General features: G+C 40.7%; 1 protein-coding gene across 1 annotated transcript; it reads right to left on the reverse strand.

Annotated features, from left to right (window-relative positions):
* Positions 1-332: 332 nt before the first annotated feature.
* LOC145135918 (uncharacterized) lies at positions 333-3,010 on the reverse strand. The gene is made up of 12 exons (XM_079070127.1): positions 2,848-3,010; positions 2,604-2,728; positions 2,382-2,466; positions 2,120-2,313; positions 1,951-2,033; positions 1,811-1,856; positions 1,669-1,725; positions 1,505-1,559; positions 1,320-1,420; positions 1,185-1,248; positions 857-990; positions 333-788 (listed from the first exon to the last, which is right to left on the reverse strand). Exons 2-12 carry the CDS (start codon positions 2,682-2,684, stop codon positions 612-614), a joined length of 1,077 nt encoding a protein of 358 aa, XP_078926253.1. The 5' UTR covers positions 2,685-2,728; positions 2,848-3,010; the 3' UTR covers positions 333-611.
* Between the last annotated feature and the right edge of the window lie 14,593 nt (positions 3,011-17,603).

The raw sequence follows: 17,603 nt of genomic DNA on the forward strand, positions 1-17,603 counted from the left end.
ATTTACATTTTATTCCTTAAATCTTTAATTTTGCATTTGTAGAAAATACACAACATAACATTACATCATTTATGATTTTCCAAAGAACCAAAACCACCATTTTATACGTTCCTTAGTTTTTTTCGTTTATTTTTAAGCCATAGGAGATTATATTTTTGTAACACACATGAATAAACATCTAAATATTGTCATAATTCTAACCCATATCAAAGGTGATACGGAAGATAACAATGAAGGTGATGATCATTAAGTCAATGGTTCTTAAAATTCAAAACCCTAAATTGAAGACGATAATAAAAGTATAAGTTTTAACTTTCAACAAAAACAAAAACTTAAAATTTTTGCCACATCGGGGTGACAGTATAATTGAAAGCACATAAGATGTTTAATAACATGTTGAATAATACAGTACACGATCGGGTGGCTTGAAACAATAATAGTTGGTTGCCATTATGTCTTTGACATTAACCCTATTAATAATAATAATAATAAAAAAACATGAATTTACCAAAATACAACAACCCAACATCGGTTCACGAGAACAAAAAAGGCGGGCCCACGTGTCGAGCCAGAAACAGCAATTTTGTATGGACACAGGTGGCGGGCCATGGCTAAGATTGATGTTCATGAGGATCTTTGAATTTATAACGTGGAAAGATACGCCTCAAAATGGAGAAAAATATGGCTTGTATGAATGACAAGACAAAATGCCAACATGAAGATGGCCAGTACCATGGATACAGCAACCGGAAAAACAGACTAATTATATGTCGTGGATATCGCCCCACCTTATAACCAAAACAAAACAAATATTAAAATTTTCAGATTAAAAATAAATAAATAAAGATTTACTTACAGGGAAAAGAAAATCCAGAGCATCCCAGGCTGCATGACGAACAGCTCTTGTTGGATACATCGGACCACCAGGAGAAGTGAAGCTGTACAAGCAGCTTTTAAGCCTTGTACTTGTAGTCATTCGAAGCTCCAAACCTATGAAAAAAAAGGGCATTTACGTCTTTTTGCACAAACACCAGATCACGAGAAAGTTCCACCTTTTTGGGTGGGACAAAAAGTTTTAGTTTTTAATTTTATCCCATTGACATCAGTCACAGTTCAACCTGTTCTGTCATGTCTCTTGTCAGGTGAAAAAGTGTAATTACTGAATGAAGAGTATTTGTTATTACCTTGGAGAAGTTTAATGTGGGAGAAATAATGTAAAAGCACAGGTTCCACTTTGAGTTTTTGAAGCTGACCAATAAGAAAGTGTTAAATTTTCCATGGAATAAATTCATAAAATAAAACAGTTTCTTTGATCTTACCTGATCAGAGAGTTCGATAACAAGTATATCTGCAGGACCCCCTACTAGGAAAGCATTTGGGTATTCCGGAAAGTTCTTTAAAAAGCTTTCAATCTTGTCCACTGTAAGAAACAATACATTTTAAGATAGAATCTAATAGCAACATTGTATTTGTATGTGGTATAATTGAGTATTAGTAATATTACCTAGATTATAAAGGAATATGAATCTTGAAAGCAGAAGAAATAGATCTCGTTGTGTCTGAAAACCACAAGGATATAATTATCTATATATGTTAATACACAATAAAGTATAAAGAAAGTGTAAGTATAGTCATATGAATAGGGTTGATTTTTGTTTGTTTATTAACCTGTAAAGGGATTTTCTTCAACTTTTCGGGCACCAAAGCAACATCCTCAAGAAGATACTAAAAAAAATAAACTAATAATGTGTGATTTAAAAGATCTTGAAAGTCATGAACTATAAATAGTATAAACTAGAAGCCCTCACACCGAGAAAACACTCTTAAAGTGTGTCGTGTTTGTCTGGACATCAATCCTACAAATAAGAATACAAATGCATCAGAATCAAACAAGAGTTTAACCTAAATGGATTGAATTTAGGCCAAAACAAAAGCCATCAAAGTTCATACCAGAAGACATTTGTAGCACCTTGTACAAGAGCTGATGAGTAACGAAGGAGGACATCTGCACTATCAAGTTCAACTTCAAATAACTGCAAGATAAACATAAAGTAGTAAAGTTAAACATTGATAAGAAAAGAGATGAATCAAGAAAACATGTATGTAAGGACTTACATACCCATTTATGGAAGAGAAGGGCGAAAATATGAGAGGCAAATGGCTGACTCCAGAGTTGGACAATCAAAACAAGAATTGGTTTCCCATTTTCAGGTTGCAAGGAGAAATGGTCAGCCAGAACATCGTAGAAGCATATGGGAACCTGAACTTCTACCAATGCTTCAGAAGTTGCATCTTCTCTGGCAAGAATGATATCTGTTCCAAGGAAAAATTGATATGGTTGATGTACAAATTAATGCCAAGTTTGTTCTGCACTTTGTTACCTCTAGCTCGATCATCAACTTCTAAAGCTATGTCTGCGAACAGAGCTTGTAATAAGTCGCGTCTCTGAGTTGCTGAGGCTATTGCCTGAAGAAGTTATGAAGAAAACGCTCAATTAACAGATTCAAATTAACCGATCAATCAACGTGTATAGATGCATAGAAATCATAAATAACGAATCAAATTAAAACGGCAATTGATATGCACAGAAGAATTATACAAACCCTATGGAGCTTTTTATCGATCTCTTGGGTGAGAGCAGAGAAATAAGCAGAGCTTTTCGGTGTTATGGCAAATGGCGGCATTCTTCTAATCGGTTTCTCCAATAACAGAGCATCTGATTTGAAAACTGAAAATCAAATCCAAATTAAAAACAAATCAGCAATACATTTACCCTAGGTCAAGATATTGGTTGAATGATTGTTGTAATTAACTTTTCCTCCGGTGCAAAATCGTATGAAGCCTGACCTAAATACAAATTCTGCGGAAATAATCGATTTTAGCACCCGCATTCACGGTCATAACCGTCGACGGTGGTCGTGGGGGATATGGCGTGGCAGAAAAGGAACACCGTAGACGAAGCAGATAGAGGCTTTGATGAATTGCTATAATATTAATGGATGATCTGTTATTACTTATTACCAAACTATCCATTTTAGGGGGTGTCTGGCTGTCGGGAAGTGATTTTTCCACAGCAGATTTTAATCAATCCAATCAAATATATTTGTATTGCCAAATATGCCCTTCATTTAAAGAAGAGAATCATTCTAGGGTTATGTATCCGAACGACAATGACGCTCCTTCCTTATTCTTGCTTCCTCATCGAGTCATCGGCGATGCCTTTTCAACATCTGATTCTCAAGCCACTTCATTGCTACTTACGATTCTTAATCGATTAAACATATTAAATGTATGACGTCGTAGACCATATGAAGTTTCAATTTCATATGGCTTACACAACCACTGTTCTTTTATGGGCAATCCTCGACTATGGAGATCAAAGGACTATAGCCGAACAATTACAATCCGCTAAAAACTCACTAAAATGGCTCACCGACTACTTCATCAATGTTCATCCTGAACCTAATGTGCTCTACATTCAGATCGGTGACCCAGATCTTGACCACAAATGTTGGGATCGACCTGAAGATACGACTGAAAAAAAGACTTGTGATACAAATAAACGTATCTTCCCTAGGATCAGAAGTTGCAACTGAAATTGTTGTAGCAATGATAGCTGCTTCACTGGTGTTTAAGTATACTAACTCTGTTTATTCAAGCTTACTTCTTAAACATGTCAATTAAAGAGTTGTTTACATTTACGGATCAACATAGAGGTCTTTACAGTATGAACATTTACCTAATCAACAAAGGAAAAAGAACCCAAATGATGAAAGTGTTGGAAACTTGAAATTAAGTTGACATCTTAATGAATTAAGACATATAATAGGATATTTGTGGAGCTTAATTGATTTTGAGACAAAAAGATGTAACACGAAATTAGTGATCAAGTGAATGATCATTTCAGATATGGATTTACATTAAGCTATTTATGGAATAAGCCGTGTTAATAAGAGCTTAATGTCCTATTTGAATAGGTTTTTGGCAAAGAGATTGGTCAAGAAGCACCACGAGTGAGTGTTTCTATACGTACCATTGATTTGACATGAATTAAACCCACCTGATTTGACTTAAATATATTGTTTTTTTTTGTCTAATAAACTCATTTTAATTTGATTTTTGTGTCTTTTGTCTTTTGTTGTTTCATTATTATTATTATTATTATTATTATTATTATTATTATTATTATTATTATAACGACCCAAAAATCAAAGGTAAAATTTTCATTTTTAATATAGCTAAAACATTGATACCATTTATTCTAAACAATTCAAATCTTCATTAAGTAAAACATTTATCAGATTTCATCCCAAAATCATCCATTGCGGAAATCATAGGTGTGTGCACTGCGATCAATCCGAGCCCTTCCTTTCCAAAACGATGATACCTGAAACCATAAACAAAACCTGTAAGCACGAAGCTTGGTGAGTTTTCCAGAGCATACCATACACACAAACCACATATCACATATCATGTTGCTATAAAAGCTACATATATCACATTTCCCGCTAGCTATAAAAGCTACATATAACACATAAGCCATGCATACAAAAACCTGTAAGGATGTCGTGGGCTCCCCCCAGGGTCTTACACCATTGTGCCATGGGCTACCCCACATGGTCTTAACCTGAGAATGCCATGGGCTACCCTACATGGTCTTATATCTAATTGCCACGGGCTCCCCCCGGGGTCTTCCATGCAAGTATCACAAAGACAACTAGCATAACACATATCACATAAACATATCATATATCACAGAAATATCTACACATAACACAAATAAACCTGTAAGGATGTCGTGGGCTCCCCCAGGGTCTTACACCATTGTGCCATGGGCTACCCTACATGGTATTTACCTAGGAATGCCATGGGCTACCCGACATGGCCTTACATCCAATGCCACGGGCTCCCCCCCCCCCCCCCCCGGGGTCTTCCATGCAATAACACACAATCACATAACATATCAAATCACATAATGACTAACACATATACCATAATCACATAATGAGCCGGCCTTGGTGCCTTAGACCCATGGGTATGGTGAGAAGACTCACCTCGAATGCAGAAGCTTCCTGAAGAAATCCTTAGCTGCTGCCCCGCCAGCTAACCGAGCTGTCACTACCAATCACTATACCCAATTAGCAATTGGGTCCCATACCATAATCCTTAATCCATGCATGGGGTAAAATGACATTTTACCCATGGCCTAATATGATCCAAAACTAAGGCCCAAACCCAAAACAAAAGCCCAACATTATAATGTCCATAAAACCATCAATGACCCAATTTTCCAAATTGGGCCAAGACCTTTCTAATGGACCTTATACTAAAGCCCAATATTCTCCTTAGTCAATAATCCTGACCCAATTGGCCCACGAAGACCCACAACAACCTAATCCAAGAATTGGCCCAAACCGAGGCCCATAATGCGAAGTTTATTTTTATATTGGGCCACAAGGCCCAATAGGCCCAACTATTCCATTATTGGCCCAAAGATGCATTCAAGCCCAACTATCAGCAAATCCAGGCCCAAAACCATTAGGGCCTAAAGGTCCGAAGTCCACAAAGGCCCAAGACCTCCTGATAGCGTACGCCCAATGTACCTCTTCTGTACGCTTAACGTACTGAGCAAATGGACTGTACGCGCAGCGTACTACATAGTACGCCCGACGTACAAACCGCTCATGCACAACATCCATTAAGTGCTTAATGCTTGATCCAACAAGTCCAAATCACAGATCTGAGCTATACTTAACATCTAAACCTATAAAGTCACTGACTTGGTGACTTTGCATGCCCCAAACAAACCCAAACTCCAAAAATGGCATTCTACTTCCATAAAAGTGACCATAACTCAAGAATGAACCCATTAAGACCATCAAGATGGCAACTTTCTGTCTTATGGACTCAAATAGCATCAAGGGTGGCAACCCCAAGTGTAACATCCATAAAAATCAGGCCAAATTTAAACTTTTTAAAACATTTAGAAACCATCAGTTACTACCAATTTGTTTTCAAAACAATTCTATATCAGAGTATCCCAGAAACATAGTCATAAAAGGTGAGGAACTGTACGATCACGCCTTTGCCTTCTTGCAATCATTTGATGTACCTGAAACAATAAACTGAAACTGTAAGCCTGAGGCTTAGTGAGTTACCCCCAAAATACCGATACACATACAGTCCACATAACAATATCAGCAATAACATAACCAACTGAACAGAACAACATGTAACGGGTCCACAGCTTACAGACTGGAATACCCTTGGGCCCACAGTGTGAGTCTGGAATGCCTACCGAGCCCTCAGCTCACATCTGGATTGCCACCGAGCCCTCAGTACGAGTCTGGAATGCCTACCGGGCCCTCAGCTCGTATCTGGACTGCTCCCGAGTCCTCAGTATGAGTCTGGAATGCCTATCGGGCCCTCAGCTCATATCTGGAATACTCTGGGGTTTGTTGGCTACCGCACGGAGCAGTACAACCTCAACCCATCCCACATAACATGTCGACATGTAACAGATAAATGCACATACAGGTAATCAATCAGTATCACAGGTAATCCTACCGACCTACCAAACTAGCATAACAACTAGCATACATTACTAACTCAAACTCAACATATTAGTAACTACTAAGATATCGAATCCAATGGGCCGGCCTTGGTGCCTTAGACCCCTTAGTATAGTAAGGATAACTCACCTCAAAATGCTGAAGTCCCGTAGACACAATCCCAGCTGCTGGATGACAGATTACCGAACTGTCAATATCAAAACATCACCCAATTAATAATTGGGTTCCAAGCCCAAAGTCCAACTCATACTACAAAAACCCAGTAGTCAAGTAATGGGCCAAAGCCCAACATATGGCCCAATTTTCCCAAATTGGGCCCAGACCTCTACATGGTCTCTCCTTAAGGCCCATCCATTAATTCTAGTCCAAACTATTGGTATACCAATGACCCAATATCTCATAATCATAAAGGTCCAGTTATGGCCCATCTATGGCCCAAATTTCCAAATTGGGCCCAAGTCCTCACATGGGACTTATCCCAATGCCCATCTAATTATTTTGGTCCATTAACTTGTTCTTGGATAGCCCATCAATAGTCCAATCGCCAAAACCCAATAGGAAGGCCCAACACAAAGCCCGAGTGAAATTAGGGTTTCACATAAAGTGACAATTAGGGTTAAGTGTTTCTCACTTAACCCATTAAGGACTTAATCCATTTAGTCCCTTACTGCCTTAAGTTAGTTTGCCAATGATTATTATTTAATATTTCAAGTTTATTACATACTTCCCGTGTGTGTGTCCCGATCAATTTCCACAAGTTAGGGTTTTATGCCCCTTAGGGTTTTCCAAACCCTAATTAGGGTTTTCCAACCCAATAGTAGTTCATTAGTCCAATGGTTGGGCTTTTAGGTCACATTGGGCCTTATTGACCCATTAGGGTTCCATTGGGCCCACTAGGGTTTCATTAGTCCAACATTTGTCCAAACATCCCCCAAACGAGGTCCAAACGCAATCAAAGCACACCGCCTCCCGACACGGCGGCCGGTGGCGGTAACCACCACCTCACGGTGGTGGTTTGAGTTTTCTTTTCATTCTTCTAATCTCAAATTACATGTTACAATGCTTTAATCAAGGAAATAACACACACACTAATTTATAAACACACACACATATCCGATTTCAGAATATACTCCAGCCACCCACCTGGTGGCTCACAGTGGTGACGGCCACAAGATTGGCGGCAACAGCAGCAAAGGAAAACGGCCAGCAGCAACGGTTATCGGCAACAACCATCATGGCCGGCCGCCATGGTGGTCCTCCATGATCTATATTCGACAGAGGTCCCACCCTTCATATGCTTCCATATCGTAGGCCATGAATAATGGTCGTTACTACCCTCCTGGCGGCGTTCATCGGACGGCAGCAACCTCCACACAAGCAACCGACAGCAGGCGGTGGCGGCTGCTGTGTGACGAGTTCCAAATTGGGCGGTGGCAGAAAAGAGAAGAAGAAAGAAGGACGACGGAGAGGTGGCAGCGGCGCATACAGCTTCGTCGGGGAGTTCTCGTCGTCAACAACAAGAGTTCAACGATAGCTGTGACTCGACAACCGTGGGAGAATAGCGACGTCGGAGATCGGAGGAAGGAGGGGGTGGTGGCGGCTGGAGGGACAAGGGTGGATAGGGAGTGACAGCTGGATGCTAGGGTTAGGGTTAGAGGGGCAATAGAACAGTCTTATACCCGCTCCCTTCAAAACTATGGTCCATAATGACAAAACTGATCCCTCCTTCTCCTTTTCCTTTCATATTCGATCCAGAAATTACAATTTCTACCCTGCCTTCTAAAATATTTACAAAATAAGTCTGATATTTACTATCTAACCCCTGTTTCAATAATTTCTTTTATATTAAGCCCAAAAGATACCAAACAGCCCTTCCTCTTACAAAACCTTTTCAAAATAAGTCCCTTAATTACACTTTAACCCCCGAAACTAACATCCCGTTAATTATCATCTGTTTTTGGGCTATAATAATCTAAAATAATAATAAAATTACTTCTCGGGGTTCAGGGTTTATTATTTAATTATTCTATTTTAAACGAGATGTTACAACTCTCCCCCACTTAAATTTGATTTCGTCCTCGAAATCGATTCTTATCATCCCTTAAACGCCAGACAACCTAAGCAACACGGCCGCAATTACGAGCATAACCCCAGCCTTTCCAAGGCAACCGTAACCAACCCTCGTAGGGTTCTAAAACCTGAAGATAAGTGAATTCCTCGCAATATGATCACATTTACTCAATCCGCAATCTGAAGTCTCTAGATGGTCTGGCCCCATGACAGACCGCCCACACTGGATCATTATTGTTGAATTCATTGCATTTATCTCCCAACTGGCTACTCAACTGCTAAAACCCTGGGGTTCCCACCCGAAAACAGAATCACAATCCCACATTGCTACCTGTAATTCTCTTCTTGACAAGAGATTAAGTACTCCTTCAAGAGAAATTCGTCTTGCTAACCAATTCATAGTGATATAATGAACAACATGATGTAAACTGGGTGATGAACCCTTTTGGATCAGCAAGACAACGTTCCCTTTGGTTCCTGATCCGCATTCATATAATAACCGACTCATAAGCCCAAACACTCATACCTGGCCCAAACAGCCTCAGGTTGGAATACCAGGCATGCCCACGACGGGTCCGGTCATCCCCAGGATGGAATACCCTCGCATCATGCATATGTTTGGCCCAATCAACCCTCGGGTTGGTATACCAAGCATATCAGGTCCAATCGATCATAGGGTGTGGTCATCCTCGGGATGGAATACCCTAGATCAGAATACCACTATATACGAAACTCGGTCTAAACTCATAACTTGAGGTTCAAGGACATGCCCTTGTATTTCTCACCAAATCTTCTGATTCCTCGCGGCCGATTACAGCTCGCCCGAATCTCAACAATGTGCCCATTCCGAAAGCGCTAAAACAGAAGAAATAGACTACTAAGATCACTAGGCCCACAACCTATGACTGGAATACCCCCTACGAGGCCCTCGGCATAGGTCTGGATTGCCTCTGAGCCCACAGTATGAGTCTGGTATGCCCTACCTAGCCCTCAGCTCATGACTGGAATGCTCCTGATAAACTATCAACCTTGTCCAAGAGAAAAGGCCTAACCAATGTCCTTCACAACACCCACCAACGCCACAATGCTGAAATTCCACTATGCACGATCCACCTATAGAACAAGTTGCTTATCCGAGCAAAATCCTACGACCTTGGTCGCACACGATCCCATAATAGAAGGATAGTCAAACTCTAGATTCAACTTTGCAGACTATAACCCAGCCCTGATCACACGTAATCCGAACCAACTCTATTGTCACCTTGAATACCCATAGATACACGCGAAGAATCACTGCCATGCACATAATTGAGAATCCCTAACTCCATACTTACTCGCCACAAAGCCTATACTCGATCGAGACTGGTCCGATTCTATTAATACCAAACTAGTCCGAGAAGATTTCCACAATTATCCCGAAAGTTACCGAAATCCGAGTCCGATACGAATCAAAATTCTATTCCATTATCGAGGGAAAACATACCCCAAAAACTTAGGAAACATAAGCACATTGCATAAGGGAATTGGTGACATGCTCCTAGCTTCTCAACGGTCACCTCTTGAATTCCTTCGGAGGATTTCTGCTCCCTGAGAGATTCATCGATTAACGCCTATCCAACCCTTCTGGAAACCATAATCTGAACAGAAACAGACAAAACCTTCAATGTCTAACGCTTAACCCGAGAATTCCCAATTCTCCCCCACTTAGAACACTAATCACCACCCACCGGTGTGAAATCAAAACATAAATTAACCGACAATCTTTGATGCTTAAATGATCCTACACTCAATTCTTAAGGACCAAAAGATAGATGCTCTACTAATACTTCAACAATAAGCTATTTCCTTCGGCGCTCTCATACGCCAATTAATAACGATTACTAAAACCACTGAATCCTGACAATGCTGAATAACCATCCTATGGGACCTTGTCCGCAGACCTCCCACATAATACCATTCTTCCCAAAGTACTCCAACCAATCTCCCACTCTCGGCTCTAGAAATCATATCATTCAGGGTCACGCATCCTGACTCACTCACTAGCTCGATCATCCACCGCTGAATTGCAATAGTTGAAACAACCTCTGCCTTAAACCGGGCTTCAACTACTTCCAGGACATAGTCTACAGTCCCAAAAGTGCAATAGATCGCACAATCAATCATTACCACTTGATACAAGAGATCAAAGGCGAACCGAACCTCACATAATATTTCTTCCATATCGACCAACCTGCGCTCACCAGCGTTGAACTACTGTCGCCAATCCCAACGACCAACTGACCCCAAGCTGGAATATAACCTGATCCTGAGGTCACAATCCCGCTCAATCCTTCGAGCTCGCAAACTGAAATGACACAATCCTTTCCCTAGAAAACGACATTCCAATCCATCAATTAAACCTTCTACTTCCAGCTGCAAAACCCCAGCTGAACATAATCATTACTCCTTTCCGGAGTCCCCACGACTCACATCTCGGCCTCGAGCAAAACCACCGAAGCCTCAAATCTAGAAACGCATGTGTTAGACTCTCCCGTTTAACCCGCAGACTGTAACAAGTACATAACATCTCCCTGACCCCAAGTAACTGCAGCCCTCTGCTCATCAGAATATGTTCCAGTAACAAGTCCCGGTACTGGAAAGCTCGACCGGCTCCTTCCCCTGCCGTCGTTACAGCTGCTATAGCTGCTGCGACATCCGCCTCAATAATGGTTGTGTAGCGCTCGTCGAAATACTCAGCCATGACGGTCTTAATAGACCCAAACATCTCCGGTAACTGTCCCTGGACAAACTCGATCACCTCCCAAATGATCTCACTGGCACGGTCCTCTGACAATGCTAGCCTATACTGGCTGCCAACTCCTGATCCTAACCTGGATCCTGTCTCAAAACGTCTCGTAACCACCATTATGGTAAGACACCAGAAAGATCTCTGATAATCCATAATATGACAGGGGACCAACTCCCAACCCAAACCTAGGGGTTGTGACTTCCTTGCTACGCGTATGGGTCCTGTGCATTCAGTAGTACGGGCCCATACTACCTTTCACACTTACCCATATTTGTCTCAAGTATCACCACAACACCCTAACAATATACATAAACATAGAGAGCGCTCAATCCTCATTCCTAGAGAAAGGCTAACTGTCTCACAATTGACCTACCGATCTCACACAACCCACCCATCCTTGAAACTTCCACTGACCCTGCAACACTAGTGTATGCTAGCCATACATAACGCTGGACCCCATAGACTTTCGAATATCCAATCCTACCCTAAGCTTCCAATCAAACAAGAACAGAACATAAGGCCAATCAAACATTCTCAGGCTATAAGATCTTAATTATGTATAACCGTGATGCATACACTAAGCAACTACAATAATGATGTCAATTTCATGTAAAGGAAACCATAGGCTAGCAGGCATCATGTAATCAGGCAATTCTATCATGCAATCCCTGAAGATCCCTAGCCTAGCACTAGCATGCTGTTCTAACATATCACATAATCAAATAACTATATGGTATTTTGGGGTCTACTTACTGGCTCCGGCTGATCGTACACACTGCATCCTCCTTTACTTATTTTAAAAACCATTTTAGAAATCATTTTGAAAACCTTTCCTTGATTTGAGACTGGATTCACACGAATGTTCCTCCAATTCACTCAAACCAAAGCTCTTATACCAACTTGTAACATCCATAAAAATCAGGCCAAATTTAAACTTTTTAAAACATTTAGAAACCATCAGTTATTACCAATTTGTTTTCAAAACAATTCTATATCAGAGTATCCCAGAAACATAGTCATAAAAGGTGAGGAGCTGTATGATCACGCCTTTGCCTTCCTGCGATCATTTGATGTACCTGAAACAATAAACTGAAACTGTAAGCCCGAGGCTTAGTGAGTTACCCCCAAAATACCGATACACATACAGTCCACATAACAATATCAGCAATAACATAACCAACTGAACAGAACAACATGTAACGGGTCCACAGCTTACAGACTGGAATACCCTTGGGCCCACAGTGTGAGTCTGGAATGCCTACCGAGCCCCCGGCTTACATCTGGATTGCCACCGAGCCCTCAGTACGAGTCTGGAATGTCTACCGGGCCCTCAGCTCGTATCTGGACTCCTCGTGTACTCGGATAAGCCTGAAAACCACGAACCGAACACCCGATCACTTCTAATACCCCTAGGCTCCAAAACACGAACCGAACACCCGGATCACTTCTAATACATCACCCGCACCCAAAAGGGCCTAGATCTTACCTTCCCAAGAGCCATAATCCTTATAATGACCGACCTTCGAGCCACCCCTCAGACTAGGAGTCAATTCAGAACAGAGCGTTGCAACTCTCCCCCACTTAAATTAGATTTCGTCCTCGAAATCATGTATCACCGTCCCCGACATACCAGACAACCTGAGCAACACCGCCACTAGGGGTGCAAACGAGCCGAGCCGAGCCCGAGCCTGGCCAAGCTCGGCTCGGGCTCGTTTAAGTTATATGAGGCTCGAGCTCGAGCTCGGCTCGATTCGAGCTTTCTTTTACTAAGCTCGGCTCGAGCTCGTAAAGAGTTATACAAGCTCGGCTCGGGCTCGGGCTCGACTCGTTTTTATCAGGCGTGCCTAAATAAGCTTAAGCTCGGCTCGAGCTCGTTAAAAAGCTCGTTTACTAATACCCGAAATTCATAATTCCCCTAATATGTTTTTATTTTAATATATATAAATAATAATAAATAATATTATATAAAGGCTCGTTTAGGCTCGCGAGCCTAATCGAGCTTTGTGACATAGGCTTGAGCTCGAGCTCGTTTAATAAACAAGCTTAATATTAAGCTCGAGCTCGGCTCGGGCTCGTTTAAAATCGGTTTCGAGTCGAGCTTTTAACGATCCGATCTCGAGTAGCTCGCGAGTAGCTTGGCTCGTTTGCACCCCTAACCGCCACAAACCCGTGAATACCACAGCCTACCCAATGCTCCATCTGAAATCTGAAGTCTCGGGGTGGTCTGTCTCCCTGACAGACTGTCCACATCGAATCATCATCGAACTGATTTCACAAGAAACCAGTCTAGATAGAATAATTCCCACTCGTAATACTTTGAGGCTTCCTAAAGAACAAAATCACCGGTCAACTACGACTACCGAATAACCAGCAATTCCACATACAGACCCCAAATCACTGAAGTCGCTCCTACTCCTCTTGTTGCCACATGGATGCTTTCCTGGAGAACACCCAGGGACCTCCCTGGTCCCAACCTGTCTGCCAACTTTCCAGAACACCGCACACGTACTCGATTGTTGAGCCAAAACACACTCAACAGTCCTCCTGCGACCTCCGACAGATACCCCATCTAACCATAACTTCCCTATCTCCTTCAATCCATTGATCCATCCGATCGAGATAGACTGACAACCTGTCGCCACTGAATCTGACGCCAAAAGGTGAATACTACCAGAATAGTTGTAGCCTTACATCATACCCGGCCTCCTTCGACCCACCGTTTCCTGATTCCGACATGTCGTGGCTCTATTACGGATAGGGCCACCCGAGACACATCACAATGGCTTAAACTACCATCAAACCAACCCGTTCACCACCCTGGAATTCTGCCGTCGATGCCCTTGGCATATAGATTCCTCACATCCCAACTCACTGAAACAAAATCCGCACGAATTCCGATTCGGGTTCCTATCCAAATCCAAATTGTTACTCCGGTCCTATCCAAATATCCTCGAATCGGCATTTGCATAATGTACCATGACTTCCTATCATCCTTTACTCGACCGATTAATAAATACCCTTAGCCGATTCCCTGAGACTTCCAGTCTCGCACCCGGTCTAACCACCAGGTTCTTATGAGATCCAATAACAGGGCTACCCAGCCGTAGCCTACAGAAACATGCGCTGCTCGACCAAAAGATCCTGTATCACAAGGTCCAACCCTTAGCTCAACAGTCTCTACCGGTTCCATCCTAAATTCCCATAACCATCCGGGCTAGCCCCCGAATAACTGACCGGTCAATCGCCTCTGGTCCTGATCCTAACTAAGTTGTGGCTCCCCCACAACCCTGCGAACTAGCCTGCCCTAGTACAAATCACCTGAGAGAACCCGTGAATGCTACGGCACCCCACTGTCTTACAACACTCTCTATTGCTAGTGAATGCTACGGCTCCCCCGCAGTCTTACAACACTATACCCTAACTGACCATTAGTGAATGCTACGGCTCCCCCGTAGTCTTACTGAAGGGTTTTGAGCATTCTAACACTCCTAAGGTGTACATGTAACCCTAAATACCTTGGATCTATGTTTTCTCTATTATACATGCAAATATCAATTTTCCAAGGTATTGTTCTAACTAGCATAATATGAAGTACATATAATATAAATTCTAGTAGAATTACATACCTCTTTGTTGCAACTTGATTCCATGGAGCTTAAGAGCCTAGTGCCTCAAATGTGACACCTTAAATGGTTCACACAACATCACCAACATCTTGGAATAACTTGAGATAAAGGATACTTGTACAAAATTCGGTTTTTCCCTCTTGTATACACACACTTGTCACACTAGTTCCACTAGTGTCATTTCATGAACCATAGACCTCTTTATATAGTGTGGAGGATTAGGGTTACATTCATGTAAGCCCTAATACCCATAACCTTTCATTTCCATAGGATCCATGGGTTAAAAACTCCATGGACTATCCATGCAAACTTAACCCAACCTAAATGAACTTGGCCCACCAACTATATATAAGAGTCCATATTTAATTAGTTCCTTTTGATCACTAAATTAATTCTTGATCAATACTAATTAAATAATATGATTTCATATTAATATATTAGAACTTATAATATATTAATATAAATTACTAGTATCCTTTTTCTCATTTTGTCTATCCAATTGTTCCGATGCCATGCAACCCAAATGGACCATGCCAAGTTGGGTGAAGTACATACCAATTATAGTTATGGACTTAGACACTAATCCAACAATCTCCCACTTGGATAAGTCTAAAACTATTATTGCGTATGACTTCAAAACCTGACCGGCAATCGTAGCTCTTGAAATCCGCTGACGAACTCTGAACAAATCAATGACGCGTCCATTAGATAAGTGATCATATATTCCTCCATTCTAGATATCATATGGACTGAGACATGGATTATAATCATTCTCTCTGTCCATCTGTTGTTTCCTGATTTCCGATTTATAACGACCGGCTAATTGAACAAATCAAATCAGTCCAGGCTTGGCCAAGCACTTCGGGTGTCATCAATAAATCATCGAGGGGCCCGCATATATCACTTTTATCCCTTTAAGGGTAAAAGGAATGGATAAACTTGTTGAATCATACACAAAGGCACATTTTATAACATCGAGTTACAAATGCGTTTTCGTGCAATCAATGTATAACCAACTCATAGGCAACAACTCATATCTCTAAGTTTGAAGAATATAAGATATTATCGTCTCATGATCACTCGTGATAAAATCCATGAAGTGAGTCAAATGAGCGTGGGTTTAATCCAATACTCAGAACTTATGAGCACTCATGAATGTTGTAGCAACTCTTGCTATGTCCAATACCTTGGACATCTACAAACCAACTTCATGACAATCTTGCCTTAATACCTACTTACAATGTATTATCGATTGTGGATTGTTTGAATAACTTAGTCATTCGGGAAGAATGACCTAGTTATTCTGGAAGTCAAAACATGCAAAGTGAAACACAAGAATAATCGAATCCAATATGGTCTCAGAACTTATGAATATAAATATAACAACTTTTATTTATCACCATATTGATTACACATTATTCATTGCATACTGTTTCAAATTATCAACTTTATACTTGAATTAAAACAATAGTTGTCCCATGCTTCAAGCATGTACACTATGTTTTCTAAACACTAGTTATGCCATACACCAAGTATGCACACTATGTTTGTCCAAACATTAGTTATGCCATACACCAAGTATGCACACTAAGTTTGTCTATGATCTTTACGTTGTGAAATAGATCGATTGAACATAATTCTAATGATTCTCATTTCACAGTCCCAAATTCTTACCGCAAATGCAAGAATTCCAAATACCTGCCATTTACCGAAATCTTGTTAGATTTTAAACTTATATGCACTGATCCTCTTGTAATGATTATGCACAAAGTCATAAAGACTTATCAACAGATATTACAGAGTATTCCAATGGAGATTATTCCATGGAAACGAAGTCTCAAATTCAAAGTACATTGCTTTGAACATCCTTCTTGCATTAAGTTTCCTAATCTTACACATATTTAATGAATAACTTCCACCTATGGGACATTTCCATATTCCCATTTTGAGTATCACTTCTGAACAAGAGTTGTCTCTTTTCAGAATATGTCAATATGGTCCTTCCAAAATTAACACTATACTTCCAACTGTCCCTGAGCAACCAATCTTTGGTAAACCTTAGATTGTCCTCGACAATTGCTTAATCAAATTAGTCATATCTAGTTCTAGTACTTTTTCCCTCTTAATGCTCTAGGCATTTGGAAAAAATTTAGAAAGGATGAATATTATAGCACATGCAATCGACCCTATATCTGAAACATATGGGACGCGATTCATGATGTCTCACATAAATACATGATACTAGACCAGTCTTTTGCTATAATATTTCCATTTCTATTTGCCATGTTCTCATAATTCAGATTATGAAAAGGGATGCCGTAATCATAATCGAATTTTAGAACGCAAATAGTGGACCCATATATAGAATTTCCTTATGTTGAGCCATTCCAACATAAAATTCATATATATATATATATATATATATATATCCTTAACTAAAGATGATTAAATCCTCAATCTAAGCTTTTAGAATTGAAACGAAGTATAATTTCCTCTCCCTTAATTATAGCAAAAAAACTTTTTCCCAATTGAAACTTTTTTGTTTTC

Source organism: Lactuca virosa, chromosome 9, assembly GCF_052849685.1.
Source record: "Lactuca virosa cultivar CGN04683 chromosome 9, Lactuca_virosa_CGN04683_v6, whole genome shotgun sequence".
NCBI classification, from domain to species: domain Eukaryota; kingdom Viridiplantae; phylum Streptophyta; class Magnoliopsida; order Asterales; family Asteraceae; genus Lactuca; species Lactuca virosa.